The sequence below is a fragment of the Mustela nivalis genome, assembly GCF_964662115.1.
Source record: "Mustela nivalis genome assembly, chromosome: 15".
Classification (NCBI taxonomy): domain Eukaryota; kingdom Metazoa; phylum Chordata; class Mammalia; order Carnivora; family Mustelidae; genus Mustela; species Mustela nivalis.
In genome coordinates, this window is record NC_139034.1 from 57,558,221 (window position 1) to 57,574,400 (window position 16,180).

General features: G+C 38.2%; 1 protein-coding gene across 6 annotated transcripts in view; it reads right to left on the reverse strand.

Moving 5' to 3' along the window:
* Positions 1 to 267: 267 nt before the first annotated feature.
* The window catches only part of TBC1D4 (TBC1 domain family member 4), a 192,459-nt gene continuing 176,546 nt past the window's right edge, over positions 268 to 16,180 (reverse strand). For all 6 annotated transcript variants that reach the window (XM_082701236.1, XM_082701237.1, XM_082701238.1 and 3 more), the window contains 5 exons: positions 14,744 to 14,988; positions 10,636 to 10,795; positions 8,123 to 8,292; positions 4,611 to 4,787; positions 268 to 2,607 (listed from right to left, as the gene is read on the reverse strand). In XM_082701236.1, coding sequence (XP_082557362.1) covers positions 2,374 to 2,607; positions 4,611 to 4,787; positions 8,123 to 8,292; positions 10,636 to 10,795; positions 14,744 to 14,988 — 986 coding nt within the window. In that variant the 3' untranslated portion in view covers positions 268 to 2,373. The remainder of the gene's footprint in view (positions 2,608 to 4,610; positions 4,788 to 8,122; positions 8,293 to 10,635; positions 10,796 to 14,743; positions 14,989 to 16,180) is intronic.

Sequence of the window (16,180 nt, forward strand, 5' to 3'; positions counted from 1 at the left end):
TAGAATGCAAATCTGTCAGTGTGGTTGGTCTTTTCCTTTTTATATTCAGCAGCAAAAGGCTCCACTGGGAAAGAAGTTAAAAATTGGTAACTAACAATGGACTTTCATAAATATTTCTATAAATTATCTTTGTTCTCTGATTCTTTAAAAAGAATTATCACTGAAGCAATTTTAAGTAGCAGTAATCCAGCCCATGCAGATTTTGTAAAGAACCGTAACCAGGAGCATCTTCTTTCCTATTACAAACAAAAACCAAAATGCCAAGGAAACCGTAGCAGTATATTTATTGGAAATGAACTAGACATTACATTAATTGGATGAAGATATAACAATGTGTAAGCATAACTGGTACATTTAAAAAAATCACAAAAGAAAAAGAAAATTCATTTTCAGAAGAAATACTGTATCTGAGACACTTTAATCTCTGAACACCATGACCCAACTCATAATGCTGACTTTGAATATCCAGAATCAAATTTACTTGAAACCAGACTGAAAGGTAAAGTTTCTTTTCCCAACTTAAAGATTCTTTGGCTACCACCTGTATAGCACACGCATAAGGTAATCTTCATACCAGACAATAACCAGATGATATCTGTCATATTCCTCATAGGAAAAACCTCTCCTACAAGTAGAGAAATTTGAGGGAACCCAAGCAACAAATCAGTTGGTGACCCCGACTTAATAGGGGACCTAGAATCTGCATTTCCTAAAACTAGAAATTACATTAACTTTACTAATATGATTTTATTTTCTTTTTTTAAAAATTGCCTGGGTTAGAAGGCATGCTGATTTGTAACAAGGATCATTACATTTATACTATTTATGCTGAGTAATAGGGTAAAGACGGGGGTTCAAATGCTGATCATCTGCCCCTCAAGATTTTCCCAAACCTTAAGAGCTTTGCCCTTCTACCCTACAATACACTGTAGCTAGTGTATAAAAAACTCCCTCTGAAGAAAATTATCCCAAGTAATCCATCTGTGAGAAGTACTGCAAAAAACAGTGATGATAAATATTGTTTGAAAGGCAAAAATGCTGCATCAACCTTCAGAGGCACCATCACAGAATCACCTCTGAAATGGAGAACTGCAGGGGTGCTCTGAAAATTACTCTTCTTCCATACACCAGCATGCATGAATGTCTGCTGATAAGCTGTGGGCTGAGCAAGTTGGGAATTCTAACACAGACGTAGGTCTTAGAAGGGCTTGGTGCCACCTTCCACTTCTCTCCAATGGATTTCAACAGTTTATTCTTAAACATTTCACAGTTCTCACAAACTTTCACATACAGGGGAAAGATGATTGAGAGCTTATTAGACTCAGTTCAGTCAGTTGGCCAAAAAAAAAAAAAAAAAAAGGTGTCTCAACACAACATACTATCTTTAGAAAACCAATAATTTCCCTATCTTTCATTTAAGGTAGAGAGAACTGAATTAGGAACTCCTGTAAGTGGGAAGATGACAAATCCTTGTTGTAAAGGGAGTCCATTCATGACTATAAGGAGTAATTTAAATAAGAACTAGAAAGTTGATCTAGACAATTTATGTCCTAAATTAAATTGTGGAGGCCTTATATTTTTAGTCTGAGTAACAGTGCTGGTCTAATTTGCTGGGAAATGAGCAACATTCTCTTTCACCCTGAGCTGGGTGGGTGGCCTCCACTACAATGTCTTGCTTTCTCCTTACACATGTCCAAAGTTAATGCCTAACCTGACTCAAAATGCATGTAGACACAATATGCTAGTTGGCACAAAGCAGGCAGGGGAGGAAGGCCCCCCACCTTCCTGAAAAACCCATAGGAGCATGATTGGCAATCAGTCATTTTCGTCAGATATACATAATGTCAGCAGATTTTAAGACAGATATACATAAAGTTACACAAATGTCTCTACCTCTCCACGGTTGAGTGAAACATGCTGTTCTTTGGAGAAAAAAATACATTCATTTTTTTCAAGTATATTTCAATATAGAAAGGTGCTCTAGTTTGTTTTACTACAAAGACAAAATGATTTCATCTATGTCCAAGGGGAATTTCATTTTAACTTCCCTTTGGTGTGGATTTCATGAAGTTTTGATTTAAAAAATTACTTTAAATATACATCTACTCCTTTGATCTGAAAGCATGAACTCTTTACGTCCATTGTATGTCTATATGTACATAGTCAACAACAAAAAAACCAGTCTGCATATGTACAATGGCTTAGGATTGGCATACTTTAACGAGAGCGAGGTCCTCCCTCCAGGACTAGGGCTCAGCACCAGACTCCAGTGGTTCCGCCAGCTCCAGTGTCCAGCGTTGGGCCGGCCACACGCAGACGCTCCCCTTCTTCACCATTCTAAGAGCACGTTCTGCTGACGTTGGGCTTCTTCAATTATGGCTTGTTTCCTGTCTTGGCTTTGTTGTTAGGGTTGCAGTTGAGGTCTCTTAGCAGTGGTTCACAATTGGCGAGCGCATCGGCTGGCAGCAGCTTCCGGATTTGATCCACTGTCTTTTGATAAGCCATTTTTTCTTGTTCCAGAGTCCGGATTAAAGACTTCATTTTGGTCTCTCTGGTGAGAAGGTTTTCCAGACTGGATTCCAAGGACTGGATTTTAGCATGAGCTATCTGTTTGGGGGAAAGAAAAAAAGGCAAATATTTCCAAATCAAACATCTGAAGACACTGATTCCTCATCAGAACAGCCACCAGACCTTACGTCTATTAACTGATCATATTGTATTTCGTAGCAAAATAGTATGTGATGCAAATACTTGGAACCCTCTGTGACATGGAGATTTCGCAGTTTTGCAAAAATGTAACTGTAGTACTGACAAAATACGTCTCATTTCACTGACTGCAACAAAAGCAAAATTTTAAATCAGCATCCCACAGTGGTGGGGGTGTTACTGAAATCCCCTGGAGTGAGTGGGATCTGTCGGAAGGAGAAACAGGAGATTTCTGATGCTGCTCATAGGTGCTGAAAGAGGCTTTCCACCCGCTGACTAGAAATACAGGGACTTCTAAACACATAACTTGGGATCCTGTCAGTTTCAATGGGTATCAGGGGTTCCTACATAACTTGGGAACCAAGACGTGATGATGACATTTAACTGTCAATGAAAAAGTTTGTAACTATTAATAAAAGTCTATTATGACATAAAGCAAGTGCAAACCCATGTTTCCTAATAAGGAAGGACTCAATCACCACTGAAGGAAGCATCAATTAATAAGGGATTGTGCCCAACTGTTTTTTTGAAAAGAGTTGACTCTTTGTTTGAATAGTTTGAATAGTCTTCTGTGGGCAGGAGCTAATGTAAAGATGAAGTGTTCCTATCCTTGGGGAGGAGACCCCTCATTTCTAAGCCTTTCTCTCCTAGCCATTCTGGTCAGGGGACTTACCACATAGAAGCAGAGTTTTAGTATTCTTTAGTTTGGGAACAGGTATCAGGCTGGGAGCTCCAACTCAGAACTCATCTCCCTCACCTCCCAGAAGGTTCCCTTTCTAAGGTCCCCTCCACTGATTACTCTTAAGCCCAGTCCCTTGGAGCTACGCTACACAGCTCACATCATACAAGCTGCAGGTGCAGAATATTAGATTGTACTAACTTGCTTATTGCATTTATAAATGTACATTTATAAATAAATACACAGTATTTTTTTTAAAGATTTATATCTATTTATTTGACAGAGATCACAAGTAGGCAGAGAGGCAGGCAGAGAGAGAAGAAGGGAAGCAGAATCCCCGCTGAGCAGAGAGCCCGATGCGGGGCTTGATCCCAGGTCCCTGAGAGCATGACCTGAGCCCAAGGCAGAGGCTTTAACCCACTGAGCCACCCAGGCGCCCCATAAATACATAGTATTTTATATTTCCAAGTAACTGTAAACTCCTTGGTAGCAGGGACTATGTGTTACATGTTTTCATTCGATTCTCTCAAAAATGCCTCCCTTTCTTTCCATTTCAGTAAGTTTTACTCTAGACAATTTGCACTATCCCCAGATTTCTGCAAGTGATTTCTAGCTAGTCTCCATATCTTCTCTCCCCATGCGAATCTGTGCTCATCAAGGTTTCCAGATTGATATTTCTAACATACAGCTCAAAAGCTCTGAGAGATCTCCCTCTCAACAGGACTAAAGCCATGCTCTTCTGCTTGACACTGAAAGTTATCGACAGTTCTGCCTCCATCACACTTATCCTACTTTCCCCAATATAAATCTTAAACTGACCCCAGGCTTCCCTGCTGCTCTGCCCCAACCCCCCACTCATTTCTCCCCCAAGTCCTTCAGAGTCCAACTCAAGCCCCAGGTCCTCCAGAGCTTTCCCGGTTTTGCCTATTCAAGCCCTCCACGCCCCCTGAACTTAGCTAAATACATGTAACAACCCATAGGTATTTAACCAGATTCTGCTTAGAATTGCCATTTAAAATTTTGTGAGTGTACATTTTCTCTTTCAAGTGAGATGTAGGTTGATAATGTGCATTTGTAGCCCCAGAACATGTGCACACAGTCTGACACACAGACCCTCTGTCGGCAATGGTTCACGCCACATCATGTCTCTGTCATTCTGGGTAGATTTCTGTGCCTTCACGGGAGGCAGTCTAGAGTTTTTCTGAGCAAATCTTTATCTCTTTACCTGTAACTTTTCCAGGAGTTCCATGTTTTGTCTTTTCAGTTGGCTGTTGGCCCTCTCCAGCTTCTCCACAGGTTCACTCTCCTCACAGGCATAGGAGGACTCCTGAAGCTCATCCTGCAGCACGTGATACTCCACCTCGTAGGCATGTAACTGTTTAGAAATATCCATCTCAAACACCTGCCATGAAAATGCTGTGGGTTAGTCCAGCCTTTAGTATGTATGCCAAAATACAGCCTATGTGTTGGTGTGTTTCCTATAGATTTCCATATAATAATGAAGAAGGGTATGGCATACCCAAAGGAAGAAAAACAGGTTTGACTATATATGGACAAACAGGGTATTTCTACACAACTGAAACATTCTCATAATGAGGCCTAGACCACTAGAGTAAGTTCATGCTCAAGGGTATTTTGCAACCAAAATATGCATCATCTGGCAACTCTCTAAAAATGGAGCATATCAGGTAAATACCATTACTTACTGAGTAGTTCCGACCTATGTTAGAAATACCTGTGTTAGAAATAATCTTTGCTGATTAGCAAGCGAAATTGCATCGGGTATCTCTAGGATAAAGAGACCAAAACACTTCTAATAATTTGTCAGTAGGGCAGATGGGACTTCTACGAAATAGTCTTGTCCTGTTGCTAATCCATTTGAGCCTCTTAGGAATAACATATGAGAATCTTCTGAGGACTGTGCAGAGCTGTAGGGTTTAATCAGGGCTGCCCCTCTCTCCCAAATTGCCACCAAGCAGAAAGACAGTTTGCTTAGAAGTTAGCGGACAGGTAATACCGCCTTAGTCTAAACTTGCAAGGGAAAGAGAAGCAGCAGCTGCCATTTAAGCAATCATGTGTACACTAACACTATGGGGAGAAAAGAAACCACAACAAGCCTGTCTTACTTATTAATCCTACTACTATCAGAGGTGGTCAAAACTGAGAATTTAATTGAATTGTCTAGAGAAACTAGTCATCCCTCTCAAACAAACATTACTGTTTACCTACCTGGTTGGAAACCATGGGCATAATGGACTGTGGCCAACCACTAAAACTTATAGCATGGATCTATATTTATTGGCATGGAAAAATGTCCAGTACTCCAAATATATTTTTATAAAACATCAGGTTAGTAATAGCATATATACTATGATTTCACTTAATATTTCTATATAAGCAAAGAGAGATGTGTTTAGTAGGCTTTCTTTCCTTTCTTTTTTTTTTTTTGCTTTTATTTTTTCCTTTATGCTTTTCTACATTATTGGCATTTTTCAATTACCATATTTTAAATAAAGCTCATCGAAGTCTCCTTTAATATCAATAGTTCATTCCATATTAAATCTGCTATAATTGTTAGAAAGATCTCTCTTATATCAAGTCCAAATCTAACGGCCTATAAATTCTATCCATTCATCCTAGCAGTAATCTCTAAAGCCAGGTGATTCCCTCTTTAATTTTAGAAGAGACGTGATCTGCCTTCCAATCAGTTTACCACTTCTCTAAAAGCACAATCTCTGACTGCTTGCCAGCCCAAAAAGATATTTCTGAAGAATTCATAAACAAGTAGATAGGTAAATAAAAGCTCCAGTTTTCAGCTTACAGAGCATTTTAACAAATAAAAACTATTCACAAGTAGTTACAGAATAATCTGCTTATGACTTAGATTCTATAAAAAGAAACTTCTATATGTCACAGAATAAGAGTTCATGTTATGGTGTGAATTATAGTGTATACAATTCTTCAACCTAATTGGTTAAATTTCCTCCTAAAAACAATATGGAAAAGGTAAGAGGATTATCCTTATTATTCTCAGTTTGTCAGGGAGGAAGCGGAGACTTAAAGAGCTTGAAACTTGCCCAAAGTCACACAGCTAATAGGTAGCAAGGCACCAAAATACGATGTCAAATTCCCTTTCTCTTGCTCTAAACTCTTTTATCTGCTATCCCCAGTGCCTCTAGGAAAGTGGTAAATTTTGTCAATGCTCCTAAAGTGAATCTTAAGCTTGTTCATGTCATCTGAGTAACATCAGTCTATAACTACCACTTAACCTAGGCCCTATGAAGAGCCAGGGACTAGATACATGGTGTACTGATTATTCACCATTTGTTTCCCAGATCCATTCTATGCCCTCATCTAGTCTGCTGGATCCTGGAGACAGACCCTTGTGACCCACATCCCCCTTTTACACCTTCGTTCTTGCTGGCTCAGGTTGGGTATGGCCCAGAAGAGCAGCCAGCAGGAGATCAGAAAGAGAAGGAGAAAGGGGTTGATCTTTCTTCCTTGTTCCTTCCTTTCCTAGCTCACCAAAAGCACAAAATCCTCCAAATCCCTTCCTACATAGTTCTGGCACTCCCTGGGCCTCGTAATAGTGTTAGATCCTTCCCTCTGTTACTAGTTCCTGGCATTTAGGTATCCACATTTGGTTCTCTTAACCCTGCCCAACCTCTAAAAAGTGGCACCTTTGTTTGAATCATTGAAGACAGACTCTTTACTGTGCTTCAGCCTCACAAAACCTCTGGATGAGTAGTGTCCTATTTGGAAGGTAAGAACACTAGAGTTCAGAAGATTAGGAACTATCTAACTCAACTAAAAAAAGAGTTAGAAAATGATACAAACCTAATACTGTCTTGTTCCAAAGCCTGAGCTCTTGCCACATGTTCTCCTTACATATTTTAGGACAGAATTAGTATTGCAAAGGTAAGTGGGTCTCATTTTTATTTATTAGGTCTTCCTAATTCTGTTCGCTCTATCTTCAGTCTTACCATTGGTATAAACTGAAAGACTCACCAAACATTCCTTATGTAGCACTGAACCACTTTTCCTGTGTATAGCCACACAGACAATGTCACAATGTAGAAATTCCATGGTAATCTCATTTCCGAATAAAGTATATCTGATCAAGGGGCGCCTGGGTGGCTCAATGGGTTAAAGCCTCTGCCTTCAGCTCGGGTCATGATTCCAGGGTCCTGGGATTGAGCCCCATATCGGGCTCTCTGCTCAGCGGGAAGCCTGCTTCCCCTCCTCTCTCTCTGTCTGCCTCTCTGCCTACTTGTGATCTCTGTCTGTCGAATAAATAAATAAATCATGCTTAGCGAAATAAGTCAAGAGAGAAAGTCAACTATCATATGATCTCCCTGATATGAGGAAGTGGTGATGCAACATGGGGGCTTAAGTGGGTAGAAGAATCAATGAAACAAGATGGAATTGGGAGGGAGACAAACCATAAGTGACTCTTAATCTCACAAAACAAACTGAGGGTTGCTGGGGGAAGGGGGGTTGGGAGAAGGGGGTGGGATTATGGACATTGGGGAGGGTATGTGCTTTGGTGAGTGCTGTGAAGTGTGTAAACCTGGTGATTCACAGACCTGTACCCCTGGGGATAAAAATATATGTTTATAAAAAATAAAAAATTATATATAAAAAAAAACTAAGTCTTCATGCTACTGCATTTAATGTATAATTAGTGGAGCAACTGCTGCATGATTTTATATCTTATTCTTATCATTTTAATCATACCTGGGTAATAATTTTTTCCATTTCAGATGTATTCATATCAGGTAGTGTGGTTTTGAGAAATTCGACAATACTTTCAAAGTTTTCACATTCCATTATAAGTGCCTCCTGGCTGCTCAGCAAACTGAGTGCAACCTTAAATATAACTTCAGTTCCCTGAAGAAAAATAATATCTAAAAAGAGATACAATTTCATTATCAAAATTATGCATCCACTATTGTTAAAAGTGTACTCTTTGTGCTAATGGCTTTTTGAATTTCTTGTGGTTGTTGTTGTTTTTAATTACTTCAGTGGAACCACAGAATATTCTGCAAAAAAATAATGGGTTGAGATGACCTAGATTTAAAAAAATAATAATACAACTGAAACAAATAAACAGATGTTTAAGTATTTTTCTTACTTATTTGGTAATCTCATATAAGGCCAAGGTTAAGAGAAAAAAGGTTAATTATATAGCTATTTGTCTATGTATTTATAATTTTAGTGGCAAATTTAATGGAGACTAGGTAAACCTAAAGATGCTTATTCAACTGATACTTTTTCCTTCAACATAACCAATTAGTACTATTTAAACTGTTATTACTATAATAAAAAATAAATGAACCAGTAAATATGCAGTTAAACCCATATCAGAGCAGGAAATTAAAAAAAAAAAAAAACTTTAAAAGAAAAATCAAAAGCAATATATAACCTAAATCAAAAGTTAAAGAGAAAAAAAGAAAAGTTACCCTGACTCTGAATCCCATTTCCTAACAAGTACAAATAGGCAATAGTTTTGAAAGCACTAAATATTTCTATATGAAAGTTTCAATCTTTGCCACTGTAGAATCAGTAATAAGTAAAAGTGAGTCTTTAAAAACTAGGAAACTGTGAACTTCTGCTCATGCAGCTTTCCCTTTACTAAATTCAAAGAAAAGGACTGAGCAGCTACTGCAGAGCTGATGGCATCAGTTATAGTCTCACTGCAAAAAACAGAATTGTGCAGGTTTGTTTCTTGAATTCTAATATCATGCTCCAAACTGTAAGTCAAAGAGAAATGCTTTCAAACATTGTTTTATCATTTTGATTTTATAAATTATTCTAAGAAAAAATATATATGCTGAGAATAAATGTATTTTATGTATATATTATAAATGAAAGGATTTTAAAAGACCCAAGAATAGGAACCCAAACTCCACCCAAAAACTTAACTGAAGAGAAGCAATTGAGTATTTCAATAAAGAAGAAAAATTTGGTGAACATTTGATTCTGCGCTGCTTGATTTTGCTCTTTTGTTGCACTTTGTCTGCAGAATATATTACACTGATACAGTGTTTAACTTTTTAAACCATAACCCCCAATAAGAAAGGCACCATTCATTGCATTCTGGTATATATAAACATAGTACACACATATCTTCAAAACTGAAGCTTCTCCAAACATTTTTCCTATTTGTTATGTATACTATATATTTGTTTTATACACACACACACACACACACACACACACATTTGCATTATATTCCATTCTAGCTCTTTTTTTTTTTTTTTAAAGCCTGGTGATGACCTACAGTCAGGCCAATACTCACAATTTGACAAAAAGCTCCAATTTAGCAAAGGCACAGTTACAAATATTGACTGCTTTCACCATGGATACCAGATAAGCAGGATGTAAAAACTAAGGGAGCCCTTTCTGAGGTCACAGAGGTCCTAAACATCTTTAGGAGCAAACCTCTAATAAAGAGTTTTTCTTTTTTTAAATTATTTTTGTTTTAAAATAATGGACTTAGATAAACCTAACCAGAGACTTGTGAATAGATTTAAGGACCCCCAAAGGGTTCATAAACCACATCATAGTCTCTTTTTTATTCCTGGGCCTAACACCGTGATGAAGCAAAATGGGAACTCAGTAACTTGCCCCAGGCGTAACTGCCTGTGCTTAGTGGTTTTTCCGTGAGCCACCCAGTCTTAGAGACAGGTACCGCCACTGCACTGGACGGAAGGAGAGTCATTTAAGCAGTAAAATAGGAATTTCAGTTATCCTACTAACAAACGTCAGATTTTTTAAAAAGTCATTTGAAATCACCCTGATACAGGTGCTTCCACTGACCGAACCTGAGAACATATTTCTCTCTCTTTTGAATTAGTGTTGAAGGAGACAATAGGAAAAGAATAACAAAAACAAAAACTGAGCTAAGAAGGATGTGTACAAAAATATGGAAAATTATACATAGTCAGTCCTTAGTTTAGATTTTTGAAAAAGTGTCTTCTGATTTTGGGGTATAAATGAAAATAAGAGCTCCATCACAGCTCCCCAAATACACGGCCCAATTCTTCTTTCCCTTTTAATGCCAATTTCATTTAAGACCAATATGGTTTTAAATCACTCTCAGAATAGAACCAGGCACATTTATTAAATTCCATTAGCAATTTGCTGTTCTGTGTAACACACAATAAAATAACTGGGCCACCACATGGCAAGAAGAATATTCCTGGGGATAAGTAACACTGTTTCATTTGATCACAGGCATCTCTTACCAAAAACTCTGGCTACAAATCCTAGTGGAAACTGAGAGGCAAACAATGTGAGGAACCAGGGGGCAGCATAAAGACTGGGGCTGATTTCATTTTCTTCAAGATGATTGTAGAGATCTCTGTGATAATCATGAAGGAGCCTGGACAGCTGGTACATTTGAATCTAAAGTTAATTTGGAGAAGAAAAATAAAATATTATGCATTTATCTGTGCAAAAAATAAACTAAATTTTATTACCTTAATATTTAATAACAAATTCACATATATTCAATACATGAAAGTAGTATTATTTTATTTTTATTATGTAAAAGCTGATATTAAAGACCAAGTTCACTTAACTGAGGTCAGAAAGCAGGTCAGTAAGAGTCCATCTAAGATGACTGAGCAAGTTTGAAATGGTCATCTTCCCTCGTGTAGGAAGGCATTGCTTTTGGAATTTAATCAGAACTATCCTGGCCTAGGACTCTCATGGGAGGTCCATTCTAATTTCAAACCAATTCCAGAAAAGCTTCCATTCAAAAGGATCTACCACATTTAGTTCAGATGCAGAGGTTGCCTATCTGTGCTGGGCCCAGCACCTGATTTATGATGGAGCTCTGGCTTAAACCCCACCAAGCACCTGTGGTGCTAGGACACTGCCTGGCTTAGAATGTAATGGAGCCAGAAGCTTGAGACGGGATTTCCAATATTCAAGGTATTCCAACAGCATATTTCTTTATGACAATGGGGATTAAAACAAAAAGTACAGTCTGGTTGTCTCTAGTATTAAAAGAAGAAATTATTTCACTTGACTATGGCTTATTGGCATTTCCAAAAAAAAAAAAAAAAAAACCATTATGAAGGCAGCATATGGCAATAAATAATAAACATATTTGTGAATTGTGCTTTAATTTACATTTTTATCCACAGAGTAACATACTGAGTAGTGGTTCCTTGATCAGTTCTATCAGTTTGACATTTTGGTTTAAAATGTACATGGTACTTTATTAAAACTAACACAACTTGTTTCACTAGAAGATATCAAAATACCACCTTTAAATAGCTTTACAAAATGCATTAAAATAACCAATTATATTGTGAGTTCAGCTGTTGTTTCCAGAGCATAAAACTAAAAAAGTACTGTGCATAAATACAGCAAATTATTTGTTTGATCTTTATCTGTAACACATACCTGTGGAAACTAAGTTCCACACACACTGTAAAAGGAAAGAAAGGACACAGGAAGTCACAATTACAAAACAAGAAGCTTAGCTTCAGTTAGACATAAAGGTTTAAAAGAATGTGATTATTATCTCAATCATGTTGGAAAAATCATATATTTCCCTTAGGCTGTTTACAATTTAGAAAATAGACATACTGGGCTCTATCAACAGAAGAATTAGTATTTTGGTAGCATAAACATCAAAGAAGTCTAATTAGCAGAATAAAGAGAACATACTATAAATCACATTCTGTTCTTGTTCACAGAGGACTGTGACACAGAAGGTATACGTCAATGTTTTTTTTTTTTTTTTTTTTAAAAGAACTGTTTCCTTTTCTACATTCTAAACTGGGGGGGGTTAGTACATTTCCTCCATCAAGGTAGATTTACATTAAATCTCTTCCGAAAAAGGCAAACAAAACCACAATTCAGTCTTCCTTCAAAAGAAACTTTAATGATAAAATGCCTCTGCTAAAAATAAATAATTCTTAAGTTTTTACAGTGTACATAACACGGCAAATCTTCTGATGGAGGAGGCAGAACCAGAGGAGAGATGTGGAGAGAGATGAGAAAGGCAGAGAAGACGGGGAAAGGGGAGAGCAAAGACTAGAGATAAAAGACACAATGTTTTTACACTCAACACGAGAAAAAGCAACTACAAAACATGAGAAGACAAAGTTAAAAGAGACCTCAACCTCCTCATGTCACACATAAGGGAACCGAGGCCAAGACCCAGCAGTACCTAAGCTCAAACCACGCAGGTGGTCAGAAATCCCATTAAGTGATCCAAGCCCACTGCTGCTTCCACTTGTGGAAGTCAAAAACACTTTCTGCTCCTGAAAGTAGAAAAGTGTTGTACCTCACTCTATGAAGCAAAAAGCTCTATCCTCCTGGAATAAGGCCCCCAGTCTTGCAGCCTCTACAAATACTGTCAAAGATGAAAACAACTTCACTGTCATTATTACAGACAGAAAACATTCCTTTGGTAGATGCAAACCATATAATTAGATTAATCCAATTTAAAATTTTTTTTATAGCAAATTGATGAGTTTTTAAATTAAAAAATCACTGCATTTTGGGGTGCCTGGGTGGCTCAGTCAGTTAAGCATCTGCCTTTAGCTTAGGTCATGATCCCAGGGTCCTGGGATGAGCTCAGCAGGGAGTCTGCTTCTCCCTCTCATTCTCGCCTGGGCTCTCTCTCTTCCTCTCTCTCACAAACAAATAAAATCTTAAGAAAAAAAAAGGAAAATCACTGCATTTTTAAAGTGATAATTACATCTATCTTTCTATTTATGGACCTAAGTCAAACACGACTCACAGGTACTTTCCATCCTTTAAAATTTCTGATATGAGATATCAAACTTATTACTGGAAATCAGAGCTACTTAATTCTTTACAAGGGCATCAATGCTTCCTATCTAACATGAGATATAGACGAACATTAGAAATAAAATAAAAAATAAAGCCTTCCATTGTCATTATTTAACTTGTGAAATGTTAACAGACCTATGAAGAGTCATCAGCTAGGAATCAAATCACTATATTTACATATCCTGATGAAAACCCTTCATATGAACTCATGTCTGAAAACCCAAAGCTGAGCGGAAAGCCCTGCCTATCTTCCTAGCAAAATTTCATCTTAAAGAAGAAAAAGGGACCACTTCCTCTCCACTGATCTTCTTAAGAAAATACCACTTACTGTAATATTCATGAGGTGAAAACCCAGTCCTTTTCTGTCTATAGACTGGTACCTAAAATATTAAGTGTAAAAACTGATCCGTGGGAGCCACGGAAGAGAGTATATCTATCTGAAAAGCATTTTTTAAATATTTTACTTCTTATCTACAGCATAATATTATAATGAACTGGGCATCTTGCCTACCCCATTTGAAGGGAGGAAAACTCTGACATTCCTCTCTTTACAGTCTTCCTTTATATTTTCACTACTAAAAGCTTTCTTTTGGAAGGTAGTGGCTGTTTATGATATCATATCTATAGATAAAATCTAAACAGCTTGTCAGAAACCAATACATTAAGATAAGTAGACTTTGAACTAGAAGGGAGGGGCGCCTGGGTGGCTCAGTGGGTTAAAGCCTCTACCCTCAGCTGAGGTTATGATCCCAGGGTCCTGGGATCAAACCCTGCATCAGGCTTTCTGCTCGTTGGGGAGCCTGCTTCCCCCTCTTTCTTTGCCTGCCTCTCTACTTGTGATCTCTGTCAAATAAAAATTTTTTTTAATCTTTTAAAAAATTAAATAAATGAATAAACTAGAAGGGAGAGCTATGTATACGGGGAGTCTGAAATCGGACGAAGATCACAGCAGCAGCAGCGAATGCCCCACTTATAATGACTAAAATGTGGTAATGGTGCTTCCTCAGTGCATGCAAAGGAAAGCAGACTGAAGAGAGCCACTGACTTTTCCTCTAGAAGAGCGTATCTGACCTTAAGATAAAGGAGGGGAGACATGGTAAGTTCAAGAAGAACCATGACACAGCTATCTGCAACAGATGCGTTCACGGTAAAAGAAAAAACATTATATTTTTACATTGACCAAAAGATTTACGATCTTTCAGTTGACAGGTTGCGGAAAAGTGCAGTAAAAGGACTTAATTCTTTCTCCATCTCCACTTGCTGACTGAGGGGAAAGAGACTTGAATACCCACCCACTACCTTTCTAGAAATTGCTTATTTGTTCACTTCAGGAGCTTCATGGAAGGGTTTTTCTGTAGAGACACTGTCATACACTTATAGGTTTAGCCAAAGAGCAAATCCCACACTAAAGCCGTTAACCTAAAACACGTCTCTCCATTTTTAAGAATTCCAAGACGGTGCAAATCTCTTTCAGTCTTAACCGTGAGGCAGGAGAGGGCTACTGCCACGATTGTACGTAAAGTTGCCCGTGTGCCTCACCTGCAGCGACATCATGTCAGGCCTGTACTGCTTGCGGAAGCCCTGGTCATACATGAGGAATTTCAGCATTTCAAAGGCCTGCTCTTCGCTCATGTGCAGAAGCAGCACTCCAGCCACAAAGCTGATCCCCTGACAGTAACCCACTTCTTGGTCCAGCAGTGAGTAGGCTTTCAAGAGGTTAAAGAGTGAGAGCTGCCCTGCCCCAAGCTGTGCTGAAAAATAGGGGTGAGTAGGGAACGTCCTTCCTGCAGAGAAAAAGAAATAGTTTTAAGATATCTGGATGCTTAGGAGCCAAAAATGAAATTGCAATGCAGTAATTTCCAGGAAGAAACAAACATTCTTTTCTGGACCAGTGAGAGCTGCTTGGAGTACCCATCCACATATGAAAGGGAAGCAAACATTTGATGCTAAGGAGCACATCTTTCTAGAAGACAATAACAAATTCACAAATGAATCAAGGGCGTGTCCAGGAGCGATCCCAGGAAAACAGAATATAAAATCTATTCGGGCTATAAATCAAGGCAAATTCTAAGTTCACACAAAGTCTCAGGGAGCCTGGGTGGCTCAGTCTCAGTTAAGCGCCTGTACTGCTCTTGATTTCGGCTCAGGTCATAATCTCACGGTTGGGAGATGGAGCCCTGCATCTCTCTCCCTCTCCCTCTGCACCGCACCCACCTCTGCCTTACTTGCTCTCTCTCTCTCTCTCTCTCTCTAAAAAAGAAAGAAAAAGAAAGAAAAGACCACTCTGACTGAAATCAGAATCTTATTAAAGGTCTCCTATTATTTAAAAGGAAATCTTAGCAGTCCATAAGCAGATTTAGTCCTGCTTTCCTGTCCTATGACACTGGAGGAACTTTTTGAAATGGTTTTGTTTCATATTCAGTCTGTTTTTCATGAAATACCCCTTTTCTCAAATATTCTTTGTTCTCTTAAACCACCTCCATGAGCCATATAGACCTCTTTCCTTTTTTCAATGTATTAAAAAAGAGCAAGTAAAGCAGAAGGTCAAGCTGATTTGAAATAAATTCCCCTCTAAAATTCACCTCTGAGCATAAAATTACGATAGAGACAGCCCAGCAAGCAAACAAAATCACTGGATCACTGACAAGCTGGTACTAAACACTGAAACAAAGCCATCTTCGTCACCAAAGCTGTGTACACTGGCACGGGGCTTTCCTTCTGCCACAGAAATGAACGGGCTATCAGCTTGCTTGTGAAATGACTACTCTTGTCAGTGAGTACTTGTAAGAATGCCAGAGCTTTAAATGTTTTCCACCACATATGCTAAAAAGTGATCATGTTTTATTTTTTTTCCCCAAGAACTGATAAGATTAATTCTGCAGAGCAAGAGGAAGATAGGAGAAAATAAGCACAGCCTAAGGAGACACAGATGGCTACAAGGAGAGTTAAATCAACGATTTTTTTTAAGTTACCATT